Below are 27,976 nucleotides of genomic sequence, written 5' to 3'. Positions count from 1 at the left end.
CGGCGCGGTAGGGAGAATGACGCAGCCGGAAGGAGAGACCGTGCCCGGGCGGGGCAGTAACCTCTCCGGCCTCCCCGTGGCTTCCTTCCGCCAAGCTACCGGGCTTAGCGAACTACAACTCCCAGAACGCCCTGCGGCGGGAAGGCGCTCTCCCCCCCCCCCGTTTACTGTGTCTAAGCAACCTGTCGGGGGATTGGCCAGCAGGGACGGGCCAATAGGCTTTTCCGGTGCATGGGGGACAGTGAAGCTAACGCGCTCGTGGCTAGCGTGTGATGCCCGGCCGTGGGGCGGGGCCTGGTCGGGGAAGGCAGCACGTGTCCGGCGCAGCTGCTGTTAGCCGGGCGCGGGGAGCCATGGAGCCGGAGCCGGGCGAGGTGAGCGGCGGGGCAGAGAGATGCTGCGTCCCCGGGCCCTGCGCGCGCCCCGGCTCCCCCCTCGCGCCCCGCGGGACTCCGGGGGCCCAGCGCTGCAGCCCGGCGGCCCCTGTGAGACGCCCCCATCCAGCGCCTTGCCCAGGGATCCGCGTCGGCTTCCCGCTGCCCTGGCGCCAGGCTGTGGGCGGGGAAGCCCGCTCCGCCCAGGGGCTGGGCACGGAAGGATCCTTCGCAGCCGCTTTCCTGAATTCAGTTTGTAAAAGGGTCTGGGTCGCGGTGCGGCAATGGGCCCGGCTGGGGGTAGACCAGGCTCCTGGGGTTGTGGGACTGCACTCAGTGGCGCCTTCGCTGTCGGCTTTTTGGTTCTTCTACCCCATGGCCGTAGGTGTGAACGATGCTCCTGACACTGCCTCTGGGGAAGAGTTCAGACTCGGTGGGAGCAGCCTGAAGCCCTGTGTTCCTTAATACAGTGTTTCTCAAACTGTGCTCAGCGGCTCCGTGAGGGTGACAAACTAGAAACATTGATAGGTACAAATCATATAATCAGGGGTCCGCTGGGGCGCCGCATACATTTTTACGCATGTAAAGTGCTCCAGAGCCCAAAAAGTTTGAGAACTGCTGCCTTAATACAGTAAAATTCCGATAATCTGGCACCTTTAGGACCCAGGGGGTGCTGGATTATCAGATTTGTCAGACTATCGGAAGGGGGGGGGGCTATGAGGGGTCTGGGGTGGGGGGATGCCACACCAGACCCCTCACAACCCCCCCTTCCGATAGTCCGGCTCTGCCCCAGGCGACCCCGATTCAGCCGCTGCTGGTCAGTTTCAGCAGCGGCTGAATCGGGGATGCCTGCAGCAGAGCAGCTGGACCTGTGGCGCGGCAAGACCAACCCGGCAGCACCCCAGCTGCTCTTGGGGATGCTTGGGGCAGAGCAGCTGGGGTGCTGCCGGGTTGGTCCCGCAGCCCTGCTCCTCGGTGCTACTGGACCAACCCGGCAGCACCCCAGCTGCTCTACCCCAGCTGTCCCCAAGTCAGCTGCTGCTGAAACTGATCAGCGGCTGACTCCAGGAAGCCGGAGGCAGAGTTACTCTGCCCCGGGCTTCCTGGAATCAGCCCCTGATCAGTTTCAGCAGCGGCTGAATCGGGGACAGCTGGGGTGCTGCCGGGTTGAGTCCTGCAGCTCTGAGGGGCAGCACTACGGGACCTAACCGGCAGCACTCCAGCTGGTCTGCCCCCGGCTTCTCCGATTCAGCCGCTGGTCAGTTTTAGCAGCAGCTGAATTGGGGAAGCTGGGGGCAGAGCAGCTCCAATGGTCCGGGTGCCTGGAGCACTTCCGGGTTCCTGATGGTGCCGGACCATCAGATGCCGGACCATCGGAGTTTTACTGTAGATCATTTTTACTCCAAGGCAGAATCTGTTTCTCTGTGTCCCAGCATGTATGTGATTGTTCTTATTTTGGGGAGGGAAGAATAGGGAAAGCAATGTAAAGTACAATGTTTGGAGGCTGAAGTTTTGCTCAGACCCTAAAACAGGGCTACTCCACTTTGGAAGCCTTGAGGGCCACAATGATACTCACAGCACATGTCGAGGGCTGCAACTTAAGTGTGGTTGCATATACATGCAAATATATGCAAATAGCTTCTTTCACACTGACTGGCACAAATACCAAGATTAAGCCTTAAGCTGCGGCACCGGACCCAAATGTGGCCAGTGTAAACCAGTCAGCACCTCTCAGGCTCTGCCCACAAGGCTAAGCAACCAGCACTTCCCACAATGCCCCGGTGCTCCCGGCACCTCCTCCTGACACCCTGTTCTCGTCTGTTCTAGCCAGCCCGTCTGCTTGCATCTTTCAGTGCTCATCCTGCCTGGGAGATGCCTTGCCATTGTGGAGCATGTTCCCAGTGGAGGCCATGTTCAAAGGATCCCACCCATGGGCCATGTGTTGAGCTCCACATAAACCCAAACCACACTATGGGCTGTAAACAAACGGACTGCAGCCCGTTTGTTGAATAGCTGTGCCCTAAAAGCGTATGCCACTAACTTACCACCTGAGAGCAGAAAAGGGCCAGTGACCATAAAAACAAGTGGTCCTGTGGCACCTTAGAGAATATATAGAATCATGAGCTTTTGGGGGCAAAACTTCATCAGATGAATTGGAGTGGAAATAACAGAAACCTATATAGATAAAAACACATCAGAAGTACCACCTGTCAGTTGTAGGACCTATGTTACTGAGGCTAATTAAATGGACTGGATGTCTCCCATACGTAGCTTTTGATGTGGAAATGCAGATGTTAATGACAGAAGAAATTGGCTTTGTAATGCACCAGCTAGTTAATGTCTTTGTTTAGAGTAAGGTAACAGGTGCCAAATGTATAGATGAATTCCAGTTTTGCAGACTTTCTCTGTAATTGGTTAGTGAAATTCCTTTGTAGAAGAATGGCTACTTTTAAATCCTTGATTGAGAGACATGACGGGTTTTATGTATGTTACCATTTCTGATTTCCAATTTGTGTCCATTTATCCTTTGTCGTAGAGACTGTCCAGTTTGGCCAATATACATTGCAGAGGGGCATTGCTGGTACTTGATGGCATATATCGCATTAGAGGATGTGCCTCTGAAGTTGTGGCTTTTGTGGTTAGGGCTTATGATGGTGTCACTTGTATGTATGGACAGAGTAGGCAATGGGGTTTGTAGCAAGGGCAGGTTCCTTGGTAAGCATATGAGGTGTGATGATGTTGGCTGCTGGAAAGGATTTGCTTCAGGTTGAGGGGGTTGTCCCAAATGAGTCACACCTGATTTTGGGGTAGAATTACCTTAACAGCCACATCAGGTTTCCCCTCCCTACGCCTCATGGGAGAGCCCTACTGTGCTGAGGCTATATTGCAAATTCTGGCTCTGAAGAGTGGTTTCCTCTGCTACTTGTTGTCTTCCTTCTGCTACAAGACGTCATCTTTGGAACGGATGGAGGATGAGGACGAGGAGGATGAAGACGATGACGATGACAACTTGGACCTCTTTGGGGGTTATGACAGCTTCCGGGGTTACAACAGCAGCATGGGCAGTGACAGCAGCTCCTGCCTGGATGAATCTAGTGATGATGATGTGGCTGATCGTGAAGCTGGGGAGCTGCCCACCTCCCCTCTGCAACTACATCCGCCCACCACAGGCCGATTGATGGAGGACAGTGGCTCTGAGCCAGGTACCGTTGTGCCTCTTTATTGCATGCAGTGTGTATAGCTGATTAGAAACTGGTATTTGAAAAGTTTTTTGCATGCAGTGTGTATAGCTGATTTGAAACTGGTATTTGATCCATTTGAAAGCAGTACTGTGCTTCAGGATATGTGTGGTGGTCTTGCTTAATACACATGCCTAGGGAGTGGGACTGCGACTGCCCAGTGATTGTGTTCTGCACTCTGAGTTATGTCAAGAGGTGCTCAGGGTTCTGCTGGGATAAGCCAAACTAGTTCTTCTTCCTGGTACTGTAGCGTTGCAGGCTTTAGCTTAAGCCTTGCAGGGTTAATGCAATACCCTCAGCTCACATTCTGTGCATCTTCCTCTGCTTCAGCTGTGTGTGAAATGTGTGGGATCGTGGGCACAAGGGAAGCATTCTTCTCAAAGACCAAACGCTTCTGCAGTGTCTCCTGCTCCAGGAGCTACTCTTCAAACTCCAAGAAAGCCAGCATCCTCGCAAGACTGCAGGTGAGTGATACCCACCCAGTAAACTCTGGAATCAAAGTGGGATGAGCGTGTGGGGAAAAAAGGAACAATCTGCTAATAAGGACTAGATAATGCTTGCTGGAGGGTCTCGATGCCTCCATTATTTCTTTGAGAGTACAAGGACATCCTGGGTGTAAAAATTAGATTAATCAACTAATCGAGTAGTCAACAGAATTTCCATCGACTGTTCGATTAGTCGGTAAGGGTGCTTCCACTTTGAAATATAGCAAGAGCCTGCCCGGTTGTTGCTACATTTCAAAGGCAGAAGTGCTGCACAGCGTTCCACCTTTGAAATGTACAAGATCCCAAGCAGGGGCTCTTGTGCATTTCAAAGATTGAAATGCCACCTGGGGCCATTGGGGTATTCTGAGTCTCCCCACTGGCACCAGGCTCCATTCGGTGCTTCTGCTTTGAAATGTACAAGAGCCGCAGTGGGGACTCTTGTACATTTCAAAGGTAGAATGCTGCTGCTGCACCCCTGCCTCCTCCCACAGAGCTGGAAGGAACCGGCTCCTGCAAGCATCCCCTCCTCTCCCGTGCCCCCGCTGCCTCTTTCTGATAGAGGCAGCGGGGGGCGGGAGGAGACTAGTTGACTAGCGTGTCAACTATCCGATTTGCTTTTGTTATCGGATAGTCAACTAGTTGATTAGTCGCTTTCATCCCTACCAAAGGGTCCCACTCTTCTTAAGCCAGAGATAGGAAGGTATGTCTGCACCTTGCCTTCAGGAACATGTTATCTCTGTGCCTCTAGATCCCAATCTCCTCTATTTGTCTTCTGCAGGGCAAACCGCCTACAAAGAAGGCTAAAGTCCTGCACAAGGCAGCATGGTCTGCCAAAATTGGGGCATTCCTCCATTCCCAGGGGACAGGGCAACTGGCAGATGGAACCCTGACAGGTCAAGATGGTAAGTGCGGTGGGGGTTGATGAAGAAGCTGTGCGTTAGACGGGCTATGTGTTCTCCATCCTCTTCAGAACCAGCTGATGCTGACAGTCTTCTTTTATGTCCTCCTGCAGCCCTTGTCCTGGGCTTTGACTGGGGAAAATACCTGCAGGACCATGGTTACAAGGCTGCCCCTGTCAGTTGCTTCAAACATGTGAGTTCTCCTTTTTTTCTGTGCCTTGCTGCTAATGTGCAGTATGTCATGGCACCTGGGGTTATTAGCTTCTATCTGTATGAGTGAGAAGCAGGTGGGGAAGCTATGTGGGATAGGCAGGCTTGATACCACACTTCCCCACTGCCTTCAGACAGGGCTGGAGTCTTATCCATGCTGGAGTCCTGTGGAGGGAGCATAATCTGTTCCCAGAAGGAAAATGGGCAGGGATCTTGTAGTCTCTGAGACAGAAAAGTCACAGAATGGATTGAGCTTTAGTCAGTCCCAGCCAAACTGACGTGGGGCCTTTAGAGGTGGTGTGGGAGGGAGGTTGGGACTTTGCCCTCCCAAGCTTGTAGTGGGAGAATTCCAAACTCTGAGACACAGACTAGTTTTCTACTTCTAATCTCCCCGCCCCCAGCCTGACCCTTGTCGGGGGGGAGCGGCGGGAAGTCCGTGGCACCCACAGCATAATGCCTTTGGTTTCTCTGGTATTACTTCATTCTTCTTACTCCATGGCCATGTGATGGACTTGAGGGTATTGGTGTGCTAGCTGCTATGCTGCCCCTGGTACACGTCGCATCCAGACACAGCAGTGACAGTACACCATGGCTATGGCCATTGGCAAAGCCAACAGATGCTGCTTCTCTGGTATCAACAAGGATAGTGCTACTATGGATGGAGCTCTCCTGTTGTCTTAGCCCTACTGATGCTAATGGTCCTCCTGCTAAAGATCCACGTGCTGCTGTCTATGGCTCTAGTGGGCTAGGATTCACCTGACTGTATGAGTAGCATTGCATACACTGTTACCATGGGGTTCCATGTTGTCACAGCAAGCATCATCACTTGCTTCTGCAACCAGCTGATTCTTCTGCCAGCTTGTCTTGGAGGAGACCATCTTACAAGGTTACTGCTTGCAGGCGTGAGGCTGATGTGTGGTCTCTGATGCCTGTTTAGGGAGTGGAGAAGTTCCTGGCCAGCTCAGCTTGACTAGTGTATAACCTGGCAACTTAGTGACTGGTTGAGATGGACATCACGTGGCATGTCAGAAGCTGTGAGGAGATGAAGGCAGGCAAGATCTAGTATGATATGGTTCCATCCTTCCTCTGTGCCTGTCTTGCTGCTAACTAGTATGGAGGCAACATGGAATGCATTGTTGAGGAGACTCTAAGAAGGACCAGCCTGACAAGGAACTGCACTGGAGCTGCTGGTCATGTTGCCAGTCTCCAGGAACTCTGTATCAGAAGACAGCCAAACTGAGTTGGCAGAACTAGGAATCAGGAGAGATGGGGCCCCGTACAGCAGAAGGTATGCAGCTTCTTACGGTAGTATTGGGGGAGCTGATTTACAGGGTTTGGGCAAAGGGTCTTCTAGATGCCATTGTTGATGTATGTAGAAGGGAAGATATAACCTTGGATGAGGTTTAAAATGTCCTTCTTTTCCCCTCCCCCCCTTATTTTAGTAATCAGTCCCCAACCACATGCCTCTGCAGCACTTGCCAAATCCCTCAGCAGCTAGGCTGTTTTGATTGCCCTGCCACTTCTCAGGTTCCGTACTATGTGCCCCTCCTTCCTTTTTCCTCATAAGCTTCTATTCCTAGTAAAGGTGGAAACACCTGCGTAGGCCCTGCCTGAACCACGCTAATGGAGTAGTCGATGGAATTTCTATCGGCTAGTCAATGGAGTTGGGGTGGGGTGAGGGTGCTTGCTACTGCTGTGGTGGCTCTGCATTTAAAGTGCAGAGCCACAGCGGGGTTAATTCTTGGGGCCAGCACAAGCCCAGTGCTGAACAGTCCCGGCTCTCATGAGGTCTGGGACTGCTGTGTGTCTGCAGGGGATGGGGGAGAAGTGAGCAGTTGAGTAATCACTCGACTATCCGATAAGCCTATGCTTATCGACTGCTCAAAATAGTCGACTACTCAAATAGTCACTAGTCAACTGGGCACACTGGCTACATGAGTCATGGATAAAAATCTCACATCTGCCCCATCTGCAATGCAGACTGCCTAACTAGCTTGCTTCCTTCATCTACCTGCGATGTCCCATCAGTCCGCCTTGCTGCTAAATGTATGGAAAACATTCCGGCGTATATTACTAGTAAAGGAGTAAGCAAACACAGCATAGCCTGTGTGGGGGATATCATAATTGCATTGCCTGTTCCCAACTGTCTCTTGATGAGCAGTAAAATCCTCTACATTTATAGACATCAATTAATCTTAGGCCTTGGCTTTTCCCATGCCTGCGACCAATGTTCCCTCTAACCTGCAAGGCAGCACCGTTTCACAGGTGATTAATCAGCCCTGCCCAGTCAGAGGTCTAGGGCTCGGTGCCCAGAGCTGATTGTAAAGTGACGTTTTACAAGATCCTTTTTGGCCCACAAGAAGTGTTTGCTGACAGACATGCCCTGTTTAGTTTAAACCATTGCAGGCCCCATGTGTGGATTAGGGATGTAATACTGTAGTGGATTTAAATGATTAACTGATAAGCAGCTGCTTGTCAGATAATGCTATTGGCTACAAGCAACACCTCTCCCCTCCCCACTCTGCAAGTAAAATTTTTTGTAGGCAGGATCCTAGCATGAACTCCCACTGCGGCTCTGCATTAATTGCAGAGCACAGTGGGGATTGATGCATGGGTCTGGTGTGAGCCGAGTCTGAGCTAGCCTGCCCACACGCTGGCTCTTAAAGGGTTTTCTAGTGCAGAGCTGCAGCGGGGGTTGATTCCAGGACCCAGCGTGAGCTGAGACTGAGTACTTGCAGTGCTAACCCTTATCGATTAATGTAGAGTTGACAAAATTTTTGTTGACTACACGATTAACGAATTACACGGTTCTTAACATCCCTAGCGTGGACACTCATTGCTTTAAAACTGACCATCTGTAAGATGGGATTAAGTGAATTTTAGCAGTGTCAATATAGAATTGCTCTGAATTAACTGGAAGTGTGATTTAAACAGATTGTTACACTGGTGCAATTTTGTATGTTTATAATGTAGGCCAGAGATCTAAGCCACATTTCCCAATTTAGATAGAAGAACTCCTGGTTCTTCTCCCTCTGTCCCATTAACAAGCATTCACACCACCCTTATTACTAGAAGTGGTGTATCAATAGTAATGCAATGTCCTTGCCATCTACAGACCGAGAAGGAATTACCTTGCTGGAAGTAACTACAGTTTGAAACTGATGTGAAACTTATTACTTTTGTTCTATTGCTTTGACTGTTCACTCTCCTCCTTTCAGTGGCCATTACAATAGCATAGAAGTCCTAGAGCAGGCTGGTGGAAGTTGAACAGATCCACAGTGGTAAAAAGGTTCACAAATCTTTGAGACCAGAAGAAGAGCAGACAAGACCTGTTCCTGAACATGTGCCAGGGCTCTTAATTCATGTGCAAGCATGAGAAAGTGGCTACAATGAGGCTTGTCTGTGAGAGACCTGGGAGGTTCCACCAGGAGGACAGGAAAATGAATCAGAACTTTTTGAAATGAGAAGTGTGAGTGGAAGAGATGATTCCAAAAGAAAATGAACCACGGTTCAAGGGAAAATGTGGCTCAAACAACGCGGCCACTATGATCTGTTTCACTTTGCTTTTATGTCTTGATATTGCTGCTGGCATATAACCTTTGATGTTTAATAAAAATATTCCTTTACAAGAGACCCTCTCGCTGACTTAAGCAACCTACCTGCTGTTTCTTAATTGTAATACTGCACTGAATTATTCCTCCATACCATTCTCTTCCCACATCACTACTCAAGCAGGTGCTACTTCCACTCTAATGCTGCATAATTCTCTTAGTTGTACCAATTGGCCCCTCAACACACCCTGAATGCTTTCTGCCATAACCTCTCACGCTGTTCAAATAAAGGGCCTAAACCTGTCACCGTTATGCTTACTAGTGCCTGCTCTTGTCAGTAGTCCCATTGAAAACAATGTGGCTACTACCAGTGAAAACTACGAATCAAGGTGTAAACTGGTGTCCAGCTGAGCCTTAAGAGAAGGGGGATAATGATTGTAGGTCACCTGTGCCACAAAGGGAGATTGCTGCACTGAGGTTGAGTCCTAATGCAAAAATCCTGTCTGTTAGCACTTGAAAAGTATGTGCATAGTGAGGGTCTATCTTGTAGCTCACCCTTTGCATGCCTGGTCAGCTGCCTGGTGGTTGCATCCTTGCTATGTTTTTCATAGAAGTCATCTCCCTTAGTTTCACATATGTTATGCAGTAAGCGGATATTATAACAGTTCTGCTTGTCCCTATGCTGTCATTGCAAGTTAATGGGTATTTCTGCCTTGCTCTCAGCCCCTGAAAACCTATTCTGCCACCTTTCTGCTGAATATATAGCTGTAAGGGTATTCTGTGGGTGGGTGTCATGGGAAGCGGTTTCATCAGGCATGGTAACAATGGCTACACACTTACAATCACAGTGGGGGGTAGAGACACCATTCATGTCATTATTCTATGAATAATTCCCCCTCCCTCTGATCCATTCTAGAATTTTTCCCTATTCTGGCATGTGCTTTGGTTGATGGTCTTATGCAGGTGCTCGGATGCCTGCCAGGCTGTGATACTGGAGCTTGTGTCACCAGTGTGCAGTGCTCCTCTGATGTGAGAGTAGGGCCATGTGAGTTCTACTGATGGCTCCTAAACAGTATGCAAATCCTAATACTTAAAGTCATTCAGTGATTTCTGGCACACTGGATACTTTGCTTAAGGCTCCGCCCTCCCTCCTTCACCCCCACACAACACTCTAGAGCCTGCAGGCATGATGGCTATTGTCATGGCAGTAGCACCTACTTTGGCCTTCCTGAAATCAAACTGGTGTCTAGCTGCCTGGCAACTGGCGGGTAATCAGCATCCATGGGGCAATTAATTACGTCTCTTTTTCCAGGGTCATTATCATTGTTGTCCTAATGGACTGGCACTGCAGAGTCAAAGTTAGCTCACTAGAGGTATAGAAAACACTTTCTCAATCTGAAGTTATGTAGTCACTGCTGCTTGTCCCAGAACTGGGAAATTTCAGTCTTGTCATGTTCTCAGTCATGGGTTTCCAAACTGGGGGGCGTGCCCCCCCGAAGAAATTCCAGGGAGGGCGTGAGGCAATCCAGTCTCCCTCCCCTGGTCAATTCCTCCCCTGCTATTTTTGTTTCTCTGTTTTTCAGCCCCGGTCAGTTCCTTTGTTTGGTTTTGCTCAACAAGTTTTGCTGCTATTGGGGAGGGAGGCGGAGGCGTGAGGGTTTCTTAAAAATCAAAAAGGGGGCGTGATGCCGAAAAGTTAGGGAACCACTGTTCTATGTGGTAAAGCCATCTCTAGGTTTCAAAATCAATACCCCCATTGAGATGAACTGAAGAGTTTGGTTCTGCACTTACTGTCTGCAGACTCAGGAAGGCAATGGTTCCTTGGTTATGCTTGATTCATGTTGCTGCTGTTTCTCTTTGCAACCCTACAGGCTAGAAACAATTGCGGGTTAAATAAAAGCATGAATTTTGGAGCACAGTTCTGTGAGCAAAAGGAAGATTGTGTCTGCAGAAATATGCAGTGTGGTAGAGAATGGTAATTTATCTCTTTCCCTTCATTTCTGCCCCAATCTTTCAGGTGCCGCTGTTTGAGCAATGGGAGGATGTGATAAAAGGGATGAAGGTGGAGGTGTTGAATAGTGATGCTGTACTCCCCAGCCGGGTGTACTGGATCGCCTCTGTCATCCAGATTGCAGGTAGGTTTCTGAGAGGCTTATCAGTAACTAACAGGAATTGTGATAGAAATGTAGCCGTGTTAGTCTGGGGTAGCTGAAGCAAAATGCAGGAAATGTAGCACTTTAAAGACTAACAAGATGGTTTATTAGATGATGAGCTTTCGTGGGCCAGACCCACTTCCTCAGATCAAATAGTGGAAGAAAATAGTCACAACCATATATACCAAAGGATACAATTAAAAAAAATGAACACATATGAAAAGGACAAATCACATTTCAGAACAGGAGGGAGATGCGGGGGGTGGGGAAGGAAGGAAGGTAAGTGTCTGTGAATTGATGATATTAGAGGTGGGGAGAGTGGGATGTCTGTGAGCTAATGGTATTAGAGGTGATAATTGGGGAAGCTATCTTGGTAATGGGTAAGATAGTTTGAGTGTTTGTTCATTCCTTCCCGGAGAGTGTCGAATTTTACAGGAATTGGCAGTTATTGAGGAATGTTTAAAAGAGCGGACTGTATCTAGCCTGGCTATTTGACAATTTAACAGGGCTATAAGAGCCTTCCAGGGGTCTTTGAAAAGGGGGAAATGCCAAGAAGGGCAAATAATTGTTTAGGAGGAATAGATGGAACCTAAACAGAGGTAAACCAGTAGGGCTTGTGGCTTGACTTGGTGTTGCTAAGCTCTGTTAGGGTGCGCTAGCATTCCAAGAGAAGTGGAAGTCCTCCACTTGAGTTACTTGAAGCTAGTATTTATGTAGCACCGGAGAATGCATTTTAGGAAACAAACTAACCAGAGCAGAGAAACAATCAAGACTTAATGCATCTCTTTCATCTCTCATTGTCTCCTACAGGATACAGGGCGCTATTGCGATATGAGGGCTTTGAGAATGATTCCAGCCATGACTTCTGGTGCAACCTGGGCACAGTGGACATTCATCCCATTGGCTGGTGTGCTATCAACAGCAAAATCCTGGTGCCCCCACAGAGTGAGTGCCTATTTGGTGCCATGTTGGGAGAGGAAGTGCTAGTGTTTTAACTCCACATGTTGCAGTATTTGTTTCTTTCCTGTGATGTCACATTTGTAACACTCAGGAATGCAGATCCACTGCTGTCTTCTGTTATAAAGTGTCCATTTCCCTTGGTTCTCCGAAAGCATCTCCTTGCATTGTTCTCTCTACAGCTCCCTCTGGTTGATTAGGAGGATGATGGGAAGAACTGCGACCACCCTTCCTAAACCAAAAAGATCATGTATTAAGGGGTGGGGGTATTAAATAGAAATTAAGTCAAGATATGTCAGTTTCATACTCAAGTTGATTTCCTTTTCCACAGCCTATCTCAATCTTCTCCCCTACCTCCTATGGCTTTGGATTAATTTACCAAAGGGGTTGTTCTCCATCCCTGACCATCTTTAAAGCAAGATTGGATTTTTTTTCTAAAAGATCTGCTCTGGGAATTATTTTGTGGAAGTGCTATGGCCCGTGTTATAGAAGAGGTCAGACTAGAGCTGTGGTTCTCAACCAGGGGTACACAGAAGTCTTCCAGGGTACATCAACTCATCTTGTAGATATTTGCCTAAATTTTACAATGGGCCACATAAAAAGCACTAGTAAAGTCAGTGCAAACTCAGATTTCATGCAGCCAATTACTTGTGTATACTGCTTCAGTATATTTATGCACTGAAATATGGTACAATGTGTTTAGTCCAACTAATTTTACAATTATATGGTAAAAATGAGAGAGTCAACAATTTGTCAGTAATAGTGTGGCTGTGACACTTGTATTTTTATGGCTGATTTTGTAAGCAAGTTGTTTTTAAGCGAGATGGAACTTAAGGATATGCAAGGCAAATCAGACACCTGAAAGGAGTACAGTACTTTGCAAAGGTTAAGACTCCATGAACTGTACCAGACACTATTGTAAATAGGACTCTTCTGCCTTTTTGTTCTGTGTGCTTACAGTACCAAGCACAATGGGATTCTGGTCTCTAATGGGCTCTTTGGTGCAACAATAATAGAAAGAATAATATGAACTCATTTTCTTCTGCTTTCTATGCCACATGGTTGCAAAGCTCCTGGAGCTCATCAGAAACCTCACATTGTGCTGGTACATGGCAGTGTCTGAATGAGTGGGAGTGAAAGACCAGTGATCGTTGGTGTATCTGAATCAGAAGAACATTGGGAATTTAGACAGGCAGTTCCTGGAGAGAAGGAGGGGGTTAAATGCATTGTTAACTATAACAGGCAAGTAACCTGAGCTGTTACCTTTTGTGCCTACACAGCCATCCACGCCAAGTACACAGACTGGAGGGGGTACCTCATGAAAAGGCTAGTGGGAGCCAGGACCATCCCTGTGGATTTCCACATCAAGGTAAAGGGGAAGGTTCTAAAGTCCATCCAGCTTTCATATGGAGCCACAGCACTGTGGGGGAGTGTGTCTCTTGGTTCATCTCCGTTCACCTCTCCTGTTGCTCTTTGGCCCTGAGAGTAGGGATGTCAGTGTGTAGACAGCTACATGAATAACTGATAAGCCTTGTCTTATCGGTTAATCTTGTTGACTACATTCATATTCTGCAACCCCACCCTGCTGCTTCTGTATCCTAGGCAGCAAGGAGGGAGCTGGTGCCCATGAGAAGCTGGCTTAAAAGCCTGATAGAGGCAGCAGCGCGGAGGGTGATAGGGCAGCCAGAGCCAATATGCAGAGGAGCCAGCCTTCAAGCAGGCTCACCACGCATGCTGGATCTGCAGACCTGCCTGCCTCCTTCATAAGCAGCAGGGAGTGTGGGGGGAGGCTAGTGCTGGGGGGAGCTGGGTTAAAACGCGGTTCACCCCAGCATCAGCTCCCCGGAGGCAGCAGCATGGGGTTGTGGGCCAGGGAGGCTGCTCCGCAGCAGCAGTCCCTCTCCGCAGAGGGTCCAAGCTCCCTGCAGACGGGCTGCTGCTGTGGAGCTGCCTTTGTCCGCAGGGAGTTCAGACCCCGCGCAGACAGGGGCTGCTGCTACCCCATGCTGCTGCCTCTATATTGGGGCAGAAGGCAGCCTGTCTGCATGGGGAGCTGTTTTTCAAACTGGCTCCCCTTGCGGACCAGCTCCTGCCTGCCATCCCGCACTGCTGCCTCTGATAGAGAGGCAGCACAGTAGGGTAGCAGGGGGCTCCCCAGCAATAGGGCCAGGAGTGCACTAGCTGCCAGCCCTGCCTCTGGGGACTATCGAATAGTTGTGTAACTGCTAAGATTTCATGCAGTTACATGACTATTCAATTACACAGTATCTATCTTCCCTAACCGAGAAGTAGAGCAAGTTCAGTGCAGTGCAGGGTGAGGGAAGACATTTTCCTTTTAACTGTTTAAGTGCTGCCTAACATAATTGAATAGTAGAACAGAATGCTCCTTTGGCCGTGCGTTATTTAATGGTATGGCTCCTTTGATCCAGTCAGTCTGTTTCTCTTTCAGGACATGGACTGGGCTTCAAAAGATGTTCTTAAACAGTTGAGGCTCAAAATATTGGTGGGGTTTTTCTTTTACCTTTTGTGCATGCACACACCAAATTCTGCTATTAAATGTGAATTGTATTTCAATGAACGAGCAGTTTGTTTTCAATGGAAACCTTTTTATTTGTTTTTGGGAGCACAGCAGCAATATGCTGGGGAAGAAGAGAAAGACAGAACTGTTTAGTCTAGCTTCACTGGCTCTCCTGAAGTGCCCACGGTCAATTGCACTGGGTGTGAAAAGTCATTTAGATCTCCACCGTTCTGCAGGGTTTTTTTAAATTATTGGAAGTGGTGTTGATGCAACTCCAGTCAGAGTGGAGGGAGGGAGGCAGGCTCCCCCTGCTGGCAAGTTTTATGAAAAAGCTTCTTTTGCTGATAGTAAAAATTTCTAATGGGGAAAAGAATACCATGAAATGGCAGACAGAGAATTTGAGGGGATTCACTTACATGTGGTCAGGGACATTGAAATGGGGTCTCCTGTGATTTCTGAGGTGATTGGATTACAGCAAAGATGCTTTTACATAGGATAATTGGTCAGGTCCATTGGAAGCACAAGCTCTGGAGTGAAATCCCTCTGATAAAGATGGAGTTGGCAGTGAAATATGAGAGAGACGGGAATGTTACCCATTGACTTCACTGGCAGCAGGACCGCACTACAAATTTCTGATCAGAGGTGGCTAGAAATAACCTTATGGCCACTTTCACCAGACGTGAGGTGTGAGCCTCCAGTTTGGGTTGGAGGAGTTACATTCTGCCAAACTGCAAGTATCTCACGGATTTCACTGGGACTGGTTATTCATCAACCCTTCTTAGCACCAGTTGTGTAGCAGCACAATCTCAGAATGGCTGCCATGTCACCCCCCTGAGGTACCTGTTCCTCTCAGCACTAACGTGCAGCCAAGTGATCAGTGAGCATGTGGAGAGGGTCATGTTCTGTAAAACATTTGGGGATGAAAGGCGCTTGAGAGGTCCTGTTTGTTGTCCTCACAGATGGCAGAGAATATGAAGTACCCATTCCGTCAGGGCATGCGGGTGGAGGTGGTGGACAAGAACCACGTATCTCGGACGCGTATGGCAGTAGTGGACACAGTGATTGGGGGCCGGCTGAGGCTCCTCTATGAGGATGGTGATAGCGATGATGACTTCTGGTGCCATATGTGGAGCACTCTGATCCATCCAGTGGGCTGGTCACGAAGGGTGGGCCACAACATCAAGAAGACAGGTATGGATTCACCTGGCATGGGGCCTTTCTCAGGAATCTCTCAGCCTGCTGTCTTTTGGATGGTCCCAAAGAGACACTGACACAAGATTAGAGTTGATGTTAGTGTTGCATTTTCATGGAATAGTTCAGATTCTCACAAGGCCACCCCGTGTCCTGCAGATGGGACCATGTAATCACATAGCAGACCAGTGGCTCTGTCTAGATGTGTAACCTACTCTCTGGGATGCATTATGAGATGATACATAGGCCGAACAGCCCAGTGCAATGCACTTGGGCAATTATGCTCTGCAGCATGTCAGTGGTACAAGTGTAATTTCTTATTCAGCTCTTCGAGAGGCAATTTCTTTCCCTGAAGTGTCGGTACACTGTACTTTTGTTAATCTGCATATAGCTACAGAGGTTAATGATGGCTATGCATTTATTGAGCTTTATATGACAAAGCATGCTGGCTCCTTTAAGAGCAGGTAACATTAGGTCACCTTTTTCTGGGGCTTGGCCCTTTAAGGAGAAGAATTTGTGGGCAATATAATTTCCCAGGGAGTCCAGAGACCCAAGAGGCATCTTATGTCCTGGGTCAGCACTTCCCATCAATTCCTAAAGAGGCAGCCTAGCAGCACCTGCCCCTAAAGGGGCCACCATGCCATGTTATACTTTAAAAAAGCAATCCAGGTTCAACAGAAATGTCCTTCCCTTTCTGTTGCTGACCTCCCAGAACACAATGCCCTGCCTGGTTTTTGTATATAGAAGTTTATATCAGTGTTAAATCTACCATCCTTTGAGTTTACAGGAACAAGGGGTCCCTTACCAAAGGACATGGTAATACAAAGGGGCTGATCCATTTTCCCTGTGTAATATTGAACATCCCTCTCCAGTCCCTTTAGCCGGTGCCTTCCTTTTTCTTATTGCTGCTGACCTGTGATCAGATGGTAACTTAGCAGGACCCCTCCCCCCCATTACAGTAGATGTCTCATTTCTGCTTCTTTGCCTTCCCCCGGCAGAGGAGAAGCGCAGCGACATGGCGAACCATCCCACCTTCCGGAAGATCTACTGTGACGCTGTCCCGTACCTCTTCAAAAAGGTAGGCGAGCTCATGCTCTGTGACTGCGGTGTCAAAAGTGGATGAGGGCAGGGAGCTTTGTCAGGAGATGGTGGGACCCGTCCCTCACTTCAACACTGCTCTTTGGACTTGAAGTGGCTGAGCTCTCTACCACCTTGCAAGAGTGAGGCAATGTCTGTCCCTAGAGCCTGGCAGATGGGATTGGTCATGGCTGAGATGAGGGGATTTGCTTGCCCTGAGGCTTTGCTTGATGTTGGGCTGTGGAGGCTTGGAGCTGGAATGGGGGGTACTTGAGGATGGGCTGGGGAAGTGGTGAGGAGCCGCAGTCCTGCACTTAGATGGGGGGGGGGGAGGGGAGAGGGAATGGACAGTAGGCTACATCCCAGGGTAAGACGATGCTTCCATGAGGTTGGATTGACTGAGGGAGCGCAGGTCAGGCGAGAGGTTTGTGTGCTATAGAGGTTGGGCTGAAGCCAGGGGCTTGCTCTGTGGGAGGCCGGTTGACTCTGGGTGGGGAACAGCATGAGCATGGCTGGCTCTTCCGACCAATGGATTGGGTTTGGCTTGCCTCCATTTTTGAATCATATTAGTGACCGTCCCCCCATTGTGTCTGTCATTTTTTTTAATCTGCTTTAGGGTCTCCTTTCCTTTCCCCTCCCTTCTCCTTCTTCCACCTTGCTGCACCCTTCCTGGTTTTGAATCCCCTTTGCATTCAGAGATAGGCTGCGGCCCTGACAGGACTCCCAGTTTGTGTTTTCCCCTCTCTCTGTTTTAGGTGCGGTCTGTCTTTGCTGAGGGCGGCTGGTTCGAGGCAGGCATGAAATTGGAAGCTATTGATCCCCTAAATCTGGGCAACATCTGTGTGGCCACTGTGTGCAAGGTAACTTGGGTTGAGAGGGGACAGAGCCTACTGCATTGCTTAGCAACACCCAGTCGAGTCCTGTGACGTCAGCCTCTGCTCTGCATCCTTAGCCCTTCGGGGGCAGGATGAGAGAGGGGATTTATTGCAGGGTTGCAAGAGGAGTCTGGGCTCCTGTGTTGGGAGAACTCTTAGGGGCTGAGGCAGCAGCGAAGGAGGTTGAAGCACAAGGTTGACTACAGATTACAAAAGACCTCTTCGTTTGTCCAGAAAATGTTCTCCTTATGCCGTGTCTGACACTATCCATTCTGAGGGACTGGAACTCGTGGGAATGGCTAAGCAGTGTTGTTAACCCCCACACATGTTCACCTGCTGTATTTTATAGGCGAAGCAGGCTCAGGCCTGGTTGGCGGTTGGCTGGGGACTTCCAAGGCACAGTTGGAAGTGGTGCTGGTGACTGAAGGGTATCGCTCTTTGCTCTGAGTCAGTAGCAGCTCAGTGACCCAAAGCCACAAATTGGCTCTCTGCTGCTGGCCTTTGAGATGGAACACTGAGCTCCTGAGTATTTAAGGTTATGGCACTTTCCACAAGCATCCAGCCTCTGTCCCTGTTGAATTTCATTCCAAGTCACTGGGTCCTGTTGACTAAAACTGCTGCTGCAGCTTCAGCTGGAGAAACTACCATTCCCATATCTTTGATGCATCATTTGAGAGTATTTCTGTGCATTGTTTAGCCCCTACTATGCTCCATCCCAGAGGTGGCTGCATTTCACTAGTTGGGGGCAAGATCCTCTATGGTTTGTCTATCCGAAGTCTTTGGGATCTTTCAGGACGAAAGGCTTTGGAGCAAGCTAAGATGTTTTTACACCCTCCCCCTGTGTTGTCAGGTCTTGCTGGACGGCTATCTCATGATCAGCATTGATGGAGCAACATCTGCAGATGGTTCTGATTGGTTCTGTTACCATGCCTCTTCTCACGCCATCTTCCCTGTCAACTTCTGCCAGAAAAACAACATTGACCTGACCCCACCGAAAGGTGAAACTCAGAAACCTCCCATCCCTACCCCAAACTCTGTCCCTGGGCTGCCCGTCTCCTAGGGGCATGCGATGGCTTAAATGTGGCTCAGACTGACCAAAATTGAAGCCCAGGTCTGCTTGCTTCTTTTTTTGAGGCGTCAAGATTGGTGAAGTTGCAACAGCTGATCCAGTCAAACTGGCCCAACTCCCATACCTTGCTCCAAAGAATGTTTGGTGTTTGATGGCCCCTAATCTGAAATAAAATTGGTCTGAGTTTGCCTTCTCTGTCCCTGCCAGGAGATTTTAACCCCTTGGGTTATCTGATGCAGAAAATAAGGGTCTCTCCCTCCTTTCAATAGTGCCATTGACATTCCTAGTGGCAGGAGAGAGATCGTGTTTAAAGTCAGTTTCCTCTTGCACGTGGTGATTGACGGGGCTGCGTAATTTCAGAGTTATTCCTGGGGGATATGTTTGTCCCCATGTCAAAGCTGTTGCACTACTAGATGCTGTCCTTAGCCTGGGCTCAGCAAGGGAGAGCCAGAGTGCTGCACGTTGGCAGACCAGTGCAGTTCCTCTTCTCTTCCTTTGAGCCGTGTCCAGGAAGTGTCAGAGGATAGTTATGCAGTCTTGAGAGCGGCTGTCCTTCCTAGCACTCGCTCCTTCTCCCAGCTCTTCTGCCATTTGACCTTTCGACTTTTGCAGGGTACGATGCAAAGAATTTCAATTGGACAAATTACCTGGAAAAGACCAAATCAAAAGCTGTGCCAGTGCGGCTCTTCAACATGGTGAGTGCCAGCTGGGAGGTAGGCAAGGGAAGCACATCAGCTTGGAGTCAGCTAGCAGGGAGCGGCAAACGCACCCTAGGAGTTTCTGAGCTGGGCTGTTCAGTGCTAGCAGCTGAAACTATTGGGGAATGCCTGGGAGGTTTCATTCCCATCAGTAGATGTTCCCTGAGCTCTTTCCTGTGTGCTCCACAAGTGAGGCACTTGATGGCTGATGCTGGCAGGCGGCGCTTTCTTCCTCTGAGTTTCATAATGGCATGGGCTTTGGATTATGGCGACTTGTGTTTCTTTAGGGCCCACAGGGATCTCCAAGCTCATCACAGACTGTGCATACTGGGATCACCCTCTGCACTGAAATGCAGAACTCATCCCACACCAGCAAAATGACATGATGGTGGCATGGAATCGTGCCATGCCTGTCTCCCTGCCTCGGTCCCCATGACTCTGCTGGCTTACTGGGCTTAGTCAAATGTTCCTTGGACCCTACAAAGCTGTACCCTGTGGTTTGGCATCTGACTTCTCTGTGGTCAGACTGAGCTTCACCAGGGAACAGCAGGGCTTGTGGGTATGTGGGCCTGTTTATATGGGGATAGCTGAAGTCCCCAATAGGTATCATGAAATGGACTTTGTTGAGAGAGACCAAAGAGGCGTGTCTGTGTGTGGTCTCCTTTTCCTGAGCAACGGGCAGTTGCGTAACCCTACTGATGTATTTACATTAGGGCTTGATATTGGGCTGACTGTGACTGGGTTGGGTTTTTCCTTTTCCCAGGACTGCCCAAACCATGGCTTCAAGGCTGGCATGAAGCTGGAAGCAGTGGACTTGATGGAGCCCCGACTCATCTGCGTGGCCACGGTGAAGCGTGTGGTCCACCGCCTCCTGAGCATCCACTTTGATGGCTGGGACAGCGAGTATGACCAGTGGGTGGACTGTGAGTCCCCAGATATCTATGCTGTAGGCTGGTGTGAGCTGACGGGCTACCAGCTGCAGCCGCCAGTGGCCCCAGGTTGGTAAACCCAAGTTTTTGTGCCTTAGTCGTGGTGACGCTGAATTTGGTGGCAAGTTTCTGAGCCGCTGCTTTGCATGTCCTGTTCTTCTGTGACTTGTGGGAAAGCGAAACTGTCTCTAGTTCCTCATGGACTCCAAGCACCCCTCACCCAGGCTGGCTCACCGGCTGGCCAAAGGAACCAGAGCTGTGGGGTGAGGAGGAGGAGAGGAGCGGCAGGTTAAGGAGGATTTTAATCTTTGTTTCCCATCTCATCAACCAATGGGGATTGTGCCTGCTGAAATAGAGCATCACGCAAGCACTTTTCATGCCCCTTCTAGCTGTGCGCTCTCTCTCTCCCTCTTTCCTTCAAGTTCAGCCTTACCCCCACAGGACCTTCTAGCAGATACAGCTCTGCCCCCTCTCTTTTCCAGACCCTGCAATTTCCTGATGTCCTCCATCTCTAGAATAAGATTGAACCTCACACCAATATCACTCCTCTCTTCAACCAGCAGGGGCTGCTACCACTACACCTCCGATTCCTTCCTTCCATCCTAGAATTGCTAGCCGCCTCCCTGTGCCGTCCATCTCCCCAGCTATACCACTGGGCCCCCAGTTACACCCAGCCTGATATGCTCAGGGCTTTTCCCCTGGACCCTCGCATCCACTCACCTGCAGCACCTGCTTTTGTGGCAGGCTGGCTCTGGGAGAGGGGGGGTGGGCTGGTGAATGTGAGTCTTGTACCTGCCTTGTAACTTGACATCCCAGTTAACTGCTAGTAATGGAGCCCGGCTTTAATTTCCTTCTTGTCCTGACGGCAGAGCCCACAACACCAGTGAAGGTCAAGGAGGTGCCGAAGAAGAAGAAGAAGCCCTATGGAAAGAAAAGTGAGTGACCGTTTGATTAGCCCCGCCTCCCCAGCATCCCTTTCCCCTCATTGGCTGAAAACTGTTGAAAGAAGTCTGTCTGGTGTGATTCACCGCAGGCGGGAGACCGGGTTCCGACTGGATACACTTAGTCCAGTGCATGTGTACAGCTTCCTTCTTCCTCCTTGCATCTCGCCTTGCTGAGGAGAGATCTGAGCACCGTGTGTGTGGAGGACTCTAGGATGTGTCTGTTGGCTGCAATCTAGACTAGGAGTGCTTGCCTCTGAAAATACGCCCAGGTGACTGACATGTTCACCGGCAGCATGCAGCTACCCCAGCCTGAGGAGCTGGAATCAGTCCATGATGTGAGCATCTGATAATTGGTGTTAGGGGATGAAGACGGTTGTAGTGACAGTCAGGAAGGTAATGGGCTCAGACCATGTTGTTGCTCTGTGTGTGTGTGTGTGTGTGCGCGCATGTGTGTGAGAGAGAACCTAAAAATTCACAACCCACAGTGCTAGAGCCACTGTAAGTGATGTTTCCTGTCATCCAGAATTTATGATTTAAAAGCCTGTAACATCCTAATAAAATTATACAGACAAATACAGGGTCACTACCAGTTTTTCAGGACCTGAGCCTTGAGCAAAGCACTTAACTGAGCTCAGATGGCCTGCTCAGGTGTTTAAATATTTGCTGAACCAGAGCCTTAACATTTAAGAGCTTGCAGCTTGCTATTTAGGATGATAGGAAGAGCGGTTTATATAGCCATCTTCTCGGCCTCTCTTTGGACATGTTGTGTGGGGAGTTAAAACCTTCAAGGGCTCCCCACTGCCTCTGAGTGAGATGCCACCAGCAATTTATGAGAATTGGGGAAATAGCATTACCTTCCAGCCAGTCAGAACGTGTTTTGCTGGTCGAGTGTGATAGGCCCCTCCCCTTGAAGCATCTGCCTTTGGCAGTTGAACCCTGTGTTTAGTAAAAGAACAGATTCCCCCAACACTTTTTATTCTTCTTTAAGGGAAAAAGATGTCTGTCAAAACTCGGTCTCTCAAGCAGACAGTCAAGAAACCAGCTGGCCCAAAAGCAAAGCGAGAAGCAAAAGCTGCAAGCAAGGCCTTACCGGAGCCAGCACCTGAGGAGAGTAAGGAGAGGGAGTTGCTCCAGCCTGCAGCCCTTCCCTGCATTCTGGTTGCCATTAGCAATCCTGTGGCTTGCTCCCCTTCCTAGCAGACGTGCCAGGGGTTACTGGGGCCTGGTCTGGGGAGTCAGACAGTTCAGACTTTGCTGTACTCTTCCCCAGAAAAGATCTGTGGGTTTCATAACTCCATGGCAAGGAGAGTAGAGGATCAGCACAGCTCCAGCATACACAGAGCTGCCTCTAAACAAAGGAACTGGCTGCTGCCAAGTGCCATGAGCAGCTGTATGTGACCCAGGACTCGCTGCTGGGTCTCTCCTCAGCAAATCCCAGCAGGGGATGCATTGTGTGTGTGTGAGAGAGTCCCAAAGAAAGGTCCCAGAATGACACAGCTACCCCTGGAAGCTGATTTTTGCCTTGCTTAGTCCCAGACAGATAAAGCACCTGCAGCACCGGCTTCCCCTGACCTGGAGGGATGAGATGGTAGGTCACTATATGGTCTGCTCCCTCATTGATCTCTGCTGAGGCTGCCAATAAGAGGGACCAGCTGGGCTAGAGTTTGTATGAGATGTGAACACCTGCTCACTGGGAAATGGGACTGATGGGAACCCAAAGCATTTGTGACTGGGTGTCCGTGTGAATGGCGTGAATCCCATGATGCTGTTGACACTCTCTGTTAATGAAGCTTTTGGGGTGGACTGATTTATCTTCTTTGTGTGTTTCAATAGTTATCACTGTGCAAGTGAAAGAGGAAACAATTGACCCGTCAGCAGGAGAATTCAGAGACCCAGAGCTTCCCATCCTGATAAGCAGCATAAAGCAGGAGATAGAAGACTAATCTCTGATCCTTCGGGATGTGCCCTGCATTCTGAAACTCTCTGGGCAAGCCCCGAGCAGAGGTGAGCAGGAGACAAGCAGGGGCGTCGTTCCTTCGGATGTTCCTAAAATGTCACAAAACTCCATTTTATCTTTGCAAAAGAGCAATCCCCAGGGCCTGCAAGCACCATTTGGGGATTTTTTTTAAAACCCCACGTCACAGCTTCCAGAAAAGGCATCAGACTTTGAAAGAAATACAGCTCATACTTAGCTGAGGATGGATTATTGAGTCTGGGGAATCCTGTTAGCTCACAGATGTGACTTTGTGAGCTCTGTAGGAAGTTGCTGCTGTACTGTAGAGAATGCTAGCACTTCAAACTTACGTGACCTGAGAAGCCCTGAAGCTGCAGAACCACAATTGCCCTGAGCAGTCTCAGGGGGAACGAGTCAGTCAGGAACATGGCTGAACGTCCACTAGGTCAACATCCATGATGTGCTCAATCCTTTCTCTCATCCTGTCTGGGACATGGATCCAAAGGAGGACGGTAGAGAGCCACTGGGAAATGGAGGAGATAGAAAACAAGTTGCAGGAGCGACTATCTCTTTTGGTTTTATTCATAAATTATTCTTTTTACCTGATGTGAGAGGGGCTAAATCTTATCCATCTTGGAAGAAGGCAGCAGGGTATTTGTTAGCTCTTATTCCCCTTCTAAGACCCACAGTGCTGCTGGATTATTATGATTTTTTTTATAATCCCAGAGGAACTTCCACCAATGAAATATACCATAATGAAATGTCAATAAAATGTAATAGAAAGTCAAAGACTTGCCTGTTGGTTGCAAGGAAGAAGCCAAGTGCTGCTTGGTCCTAGAGGTGAAAGACATCTGAACATCAAAGCAATAAGGAGAGCGTGGGTGTGATGGTTGTAATGTAGCCCTCATGTACTTACCTCTGCTTGTTTGTAAGATCTGCAAAGAGCAAGTGCCAGCTGCTAGCAACATGGAGGCTTCCTGTCAGCTGCTCTGGTAGGACCCTTGCAAAGTACCTAGGCAGCAGTTCTAAGTCAACTCGCCAGTCTTGGCGACATGAAGGATGTGCATATACACACAGCAATGGAGCCCCCAGCTAGGCATGTAAAAGAATAGTTGATTAGTTGACTACCCAATAAGCCTAGGCTGGGCAGGACAACCAGGAGCCGGTCCTGGGGGGAGCCAGCTTAAAAGTTGGTTTCCCCCAGCACCATCTTGGCAAAGGCACTTGCTCCCTTTCCCTCCCCTCTCCCATGGAGGGTCTCAGTGGAGAGCTGGGACCCCCTGCAGGCAGAGGCTGCTGCTGCAAAGCAGCCTCTGTCTACTGTCAGCCAGCACAGATAGGGGCTGTTTCACTGCTGCAGCTCCTGTTTGCGGGGAAGTCCCAGCTTCTGGAGCAAGCCTGGCTCAATCCCTGCTCATGCTGGGTGCAGGAGCTACCTCCGCTGCAGTTCTGCAGTTTAAATGTAGTAGGAACTGGGCTGCCTGCATGCTTGGCTTTTACTACATTTAAACTGAAGAGCCAAACAGTCGATACAAATTGCATCGACGACACAATTACCCAATTATCTGCCTCTTAAGATCCTTAAAGCTAGGGTGAAGCATGTGTAGGGGGAGGTGAACTTTGCCTGGCACAAGTTGGCCCAGAGCGGTTTATTTTTGCAGCCCCTCCCATTCTGAGCTCTGACTTTCATACAAGCTGATGGTCATGTGCTTTAGTAGAGTGATTTTTTTTTTTCAGGGCACTCTGACTTTTTCCTTCTGTTGCAGCTTTCCTTAGTCTGTCAGCTAACTTTAAATACTCCTATACTTAATATTTATGTAATTGTTTTCCTGGAAATCATTCATAATTTGATTAAAATACTTAATTTTTCCTTGTAAAAAATTCTACATTTCCCCTGTTTGGGAAAACCCAAACACGGCAGCAGTGAAGTGCATAAGAATGGGCCTGTGAAGCTGATTAGTCAATTTCAGCTTTGTTTTAACAGCCTAGTTTGAGTGAAACTCAAAAGGCAAAAGTTCTGTCAGTGGTGATAAGTGTGCTCCATTTTCAAACATTCTTTTATTTTTAATCCTCTGAAGGTGTATGTGATGCAGGTGTCACGGCTCGCAGGTTGTACCCACACTTGGCTCCTGGGCGGAATCCCCCCTCCAGTGAGGCAGCTCCTTCTCGGGGAGCCCACTCTACTCCAGCGGCAGTGAGCCAGCCCTTTCTCAGGGAGTCCGCTCCTTCTTGGGTGCCCACTCTCACCTGGGGGGTCCGGGACGGTGCCTCTCAGGGCCTTCATGACGCCTGCCTCCACTGTGAGCCCCTTTGGGGGTCCACTCTCTCTCTGGATGCCCAGGGCCTCCACTCCCAGAAGGAACGGTGCCACCCTGTTCTCTAGACCAGAGCAACTATCAGCCAGCACAAAACAGAAGGGCTTATTGAGCTTTGAACATAGCAGTGGGTCTCTCAGGGCAGTAGGCCTGGGCCCTCAGCCCACACATCAGCCTCCCCCTGCAGCCAGCTGAGGTCTGCCTGCTCTGCTCTCAGTTCCCAAAAACAACCCCCAGTCTCCGAGCAGAGCCTCAAATATCCCCAGCAACAGCCCCTCCCCAGTCCATTGTCTTCTCCCTGGGCCCCTCTCTTCTCCGCCTGTTCTCCTCCATCCAATGTTCTCCCCTCGCTGGGGTCAGCTGGGTTGGTTGCTGGGGTCCCTCTCTGCAGCCTATTGTCTGTCATCTGGCCAGAACTGGCTGTGTCCTCCAAGCAAGGTCGGGTCACCAGGGTACCAGACACCATGGCTCCAACTCTAGGCTGTTCTCTGAAACAACAAACTCCCCACCTTTGTCACATTAAACCAGTAACTGCTGGGCACTGTCCCCCCCCCATATGTAACCCCCCCTTTGAGCCCCCAAAACTCCCCACAATAGGTAAGAACTATGTTTGCTCTTGTTTCAGGGTACGTCTACACTAGCCCCCTAGATCAATCTAGGGAAACTAATGAGGGCAACCGGAATTGCAAATCAAGCCTGGGATTTAAATATCCCGCGCTTGATTTGCATGTTCCTGGCCGGTCGCCATTTTAGAAATTGACTAGCCCAAAGTAACTGCCTGCGTCTAAACGCGGCAGTGAAATGGGATTCTGGAATAAAGCCCCTAAATCAAATTAGGTGGTAAACCTCATTCCACAAGGAATACCACCTAATTCAATTTAGGGCTTTATTCCAGAATCCCGTTTCACTGCCGCGTGTAGACGCGGGCAGTTACTTCGGGCTAGTCAATTTCTAAAATGGCGACCGGCCAGGAACATGCAAATCAAGCGCGGGATATTTAAATCCCAGGCTTGATTTGCAATTCCGGTCGCCCTCATTAGCTTCCCTAGATCGATCTAGGGGGCTAGTGTAGACGTACCCTCATTTATTATGCTATAGGAGAATAAGATAGTGGTTAATATTGTTTTAGCATAATTTTCACTTTGTCTTTCAATGCCATTGAATCCTTTGTAAGGTTCCCTTTTCTGATCTGAGGGCAGGACGTTTGGGATAACACACCTGTGTGTGTTTCTCCTCTCCACCCATTCACAGCAGTCCAGAGATCCTGTGCAGTATGTAATTCTGAAGGGACAGCATGGCTCTGGAGCGCTGGGGAATGATGAGGCCAGTCCTTTCCTTCCACACTCTTGCAGTGTAATACCTCTATATAGCGTAAGCTCTAAGAAATGTGCCACTGTAAACAAACTAGAGAATGTGTGCGCACACAGCCAAAAGTCACTTACATGAACAGGTGTGAAAGACTTTGCTGTCCTGAGCTCTCCCTCTTTCCTATTTGGGGGAATAGCCTGATGCATGGCAAAAAGGCAAACCAATAGCTAAGGATGTTTAGATCCCTGCAGAATTCCTTTTGATTGATCAACACCACCTCCAGTTCCATAGAAAATCTCCATCTGCACGAACAAAGCCTGGAAGCAAAATTCTCAGCCAATGTAAATCAGCATAGCTCAAGGGTAGCTACACAAATATAAACCAACCAAAGGTCTGGCACTAGGTGTTTGAAACTGGATGAGTTTGTATTTGTAATGGACTGTGGTTAACTGGCAATCTCCTCTCCCCCCCCCCCCCCAGGAAACTAGGTACCAGTCCTTAAAGTCATTCACTGCCTTTTTAAGTGTGCTTTGAAATGGGTGGGAGCAGAAGGGGAGGTGCTGAATATATCAAGCTGCTGCCACCACTGGAAAAGGTCGGTCATGCATATATTATGGTTAAATGTAGCTTTTTCCAACACCTACTCCTGGGGGAATCCTGTGCCACTGCACAGTGCAGGATTTTGCAGAAATTAACTTGCCTGCAGAATTTCTTTTCCCTCACAGAAATGGGCTGCAGTGCTGCTGGCTGCCACTAGGAGCTGCAGGACCTAACAGAGCCCACATAGAAGACACTGCAGGGGGAAGGGGAGGGGAGCGGAGCTAGAGAGAGATCCTTGCAATTGCAGTTCCAAGCATCTCTGAAGGATGGTGATGGAGCACACAAGAAACTCCATGCAAGCCTGGGACTCAGTATAAGGCTGTTTTGCCATCGGGAGAGAGGGGTGGGTGTCAGGGTTCTGGGCAAGGGGGGTGCGCCTGGGTACAGGAGTGAGAAAGGGGAGGGTATCTTGGGGGTGGGGTTCTGCTGCTGGGGCCAGCGGTGGGGGGCACCAGGCCTGGGCTCTGGAGGAATGAAAGGGCCAAAGAAATAAACTGTGTTGTCAAAGGAATGTTTCTTTAACTCTAGGTGGAAATGTTGTGTGTCTGTGTTCTCCCCGACATACTTGCTGACAGGTATGTTGAAATAAATCACCAAAATTGAAACTGGTGTCCATGTGGAGTGTTATTT

At 49.3% G+C, this 27,976-nt stretch overlaps 1 protein-coding gene across 2 annotated transcripts; it reads left to right on the top strand.

The window, feature by feature from the left end:
* The first annotated feature begins 188 nt into the window (after positions 1–188).
* L3MBTL2 (L3MBTL histone methyl-lysine binding protein 2) lies at positions 189–26,040 on the top strand. Of its 2 annotated transcripts, XM_075936308.2 has the most exons (17): positions 189–374; positions 3,322–3,577; positions 3,944–4,077; positions 4,877–5,000; positions 5,111–5,190; positions 10,776–10,893; positions 11,722–11,856; positions 13,149–13,237; positions 15,346–15,577; positions 16,576–16,655; positions 17,410–17,514; positions 18,380–18,527; positions 19,211–19,293; positions 20,060–20,294; positions 21,095–21,160; positions 22,158–22,280; positions 23,003–26,039. In XM_075936308.2, exons 1-17 carry the CDS (start codon positions 273–275, stop codon positions 23,110–23,112), a joined length of 2,220 nt encoding a protein of 739 aa, XP_075792423.2. In that variant the 5' UTR covers positions 189–272; the 3' UTR covers positions 23,113–26,039. The 2 variants fall into 2 exon arrangements, with proteins under 2 accessions (XP_075792423.2, XP_075792436.2); XM_075936321.2 differs by lacking the exon at positions 22,158–22,280 and having other exon boundaries at positions 23,003–26,040.
* The last annotated feature ends 1,936 nt before the right edge of the window (positions 26,041–27,976 follow it).

This window comes from Pelodiscus sinensis, chromosome 1 (assembly GCF_052426305.1).
Source record: "Pelodiscus sinensis isolate ZL-2025 chromosome 1, ASM5242630v1, whole genome shotgun sequence".
Lineage (NCBI taxonomy): Eukaryota > Metazoa > Chordata > Testudines > Trionychidae > Pelodiscus > Pelodiscus sinensis.
The sequence above is the reverse complement of the archived record's forward strand: the minus strand, read 5'-3'. Positions and strand labels throughout refer to the sequence as shown.

Excerpts from the sequence above, each read along its gene's own strand:
- L3MBTL2 (XM_075936308.2), top strand. The coding sequence starts at position 273 with ATGCCCGGCCGTGGGGCGGGGCCTGGTCGGGGAAGGCAGCACGTGTCC. Across the intron at positions 13,238-15,345 it reads CTGTGGATTTCCACATCAAG|ATGGCAGAGAATATGAAGTA; the intron begins GTAAAGGGGAAG and ends TTGTCCTCACAG. Across the intron at positions 22,281-23,002 it reads GGAGCCAGCACCTGAGGAGA|TTATCACTGTGCAAGTGAAA; the intron begins GTAAGGAGAGGG and ends GTGTTTCAATAG.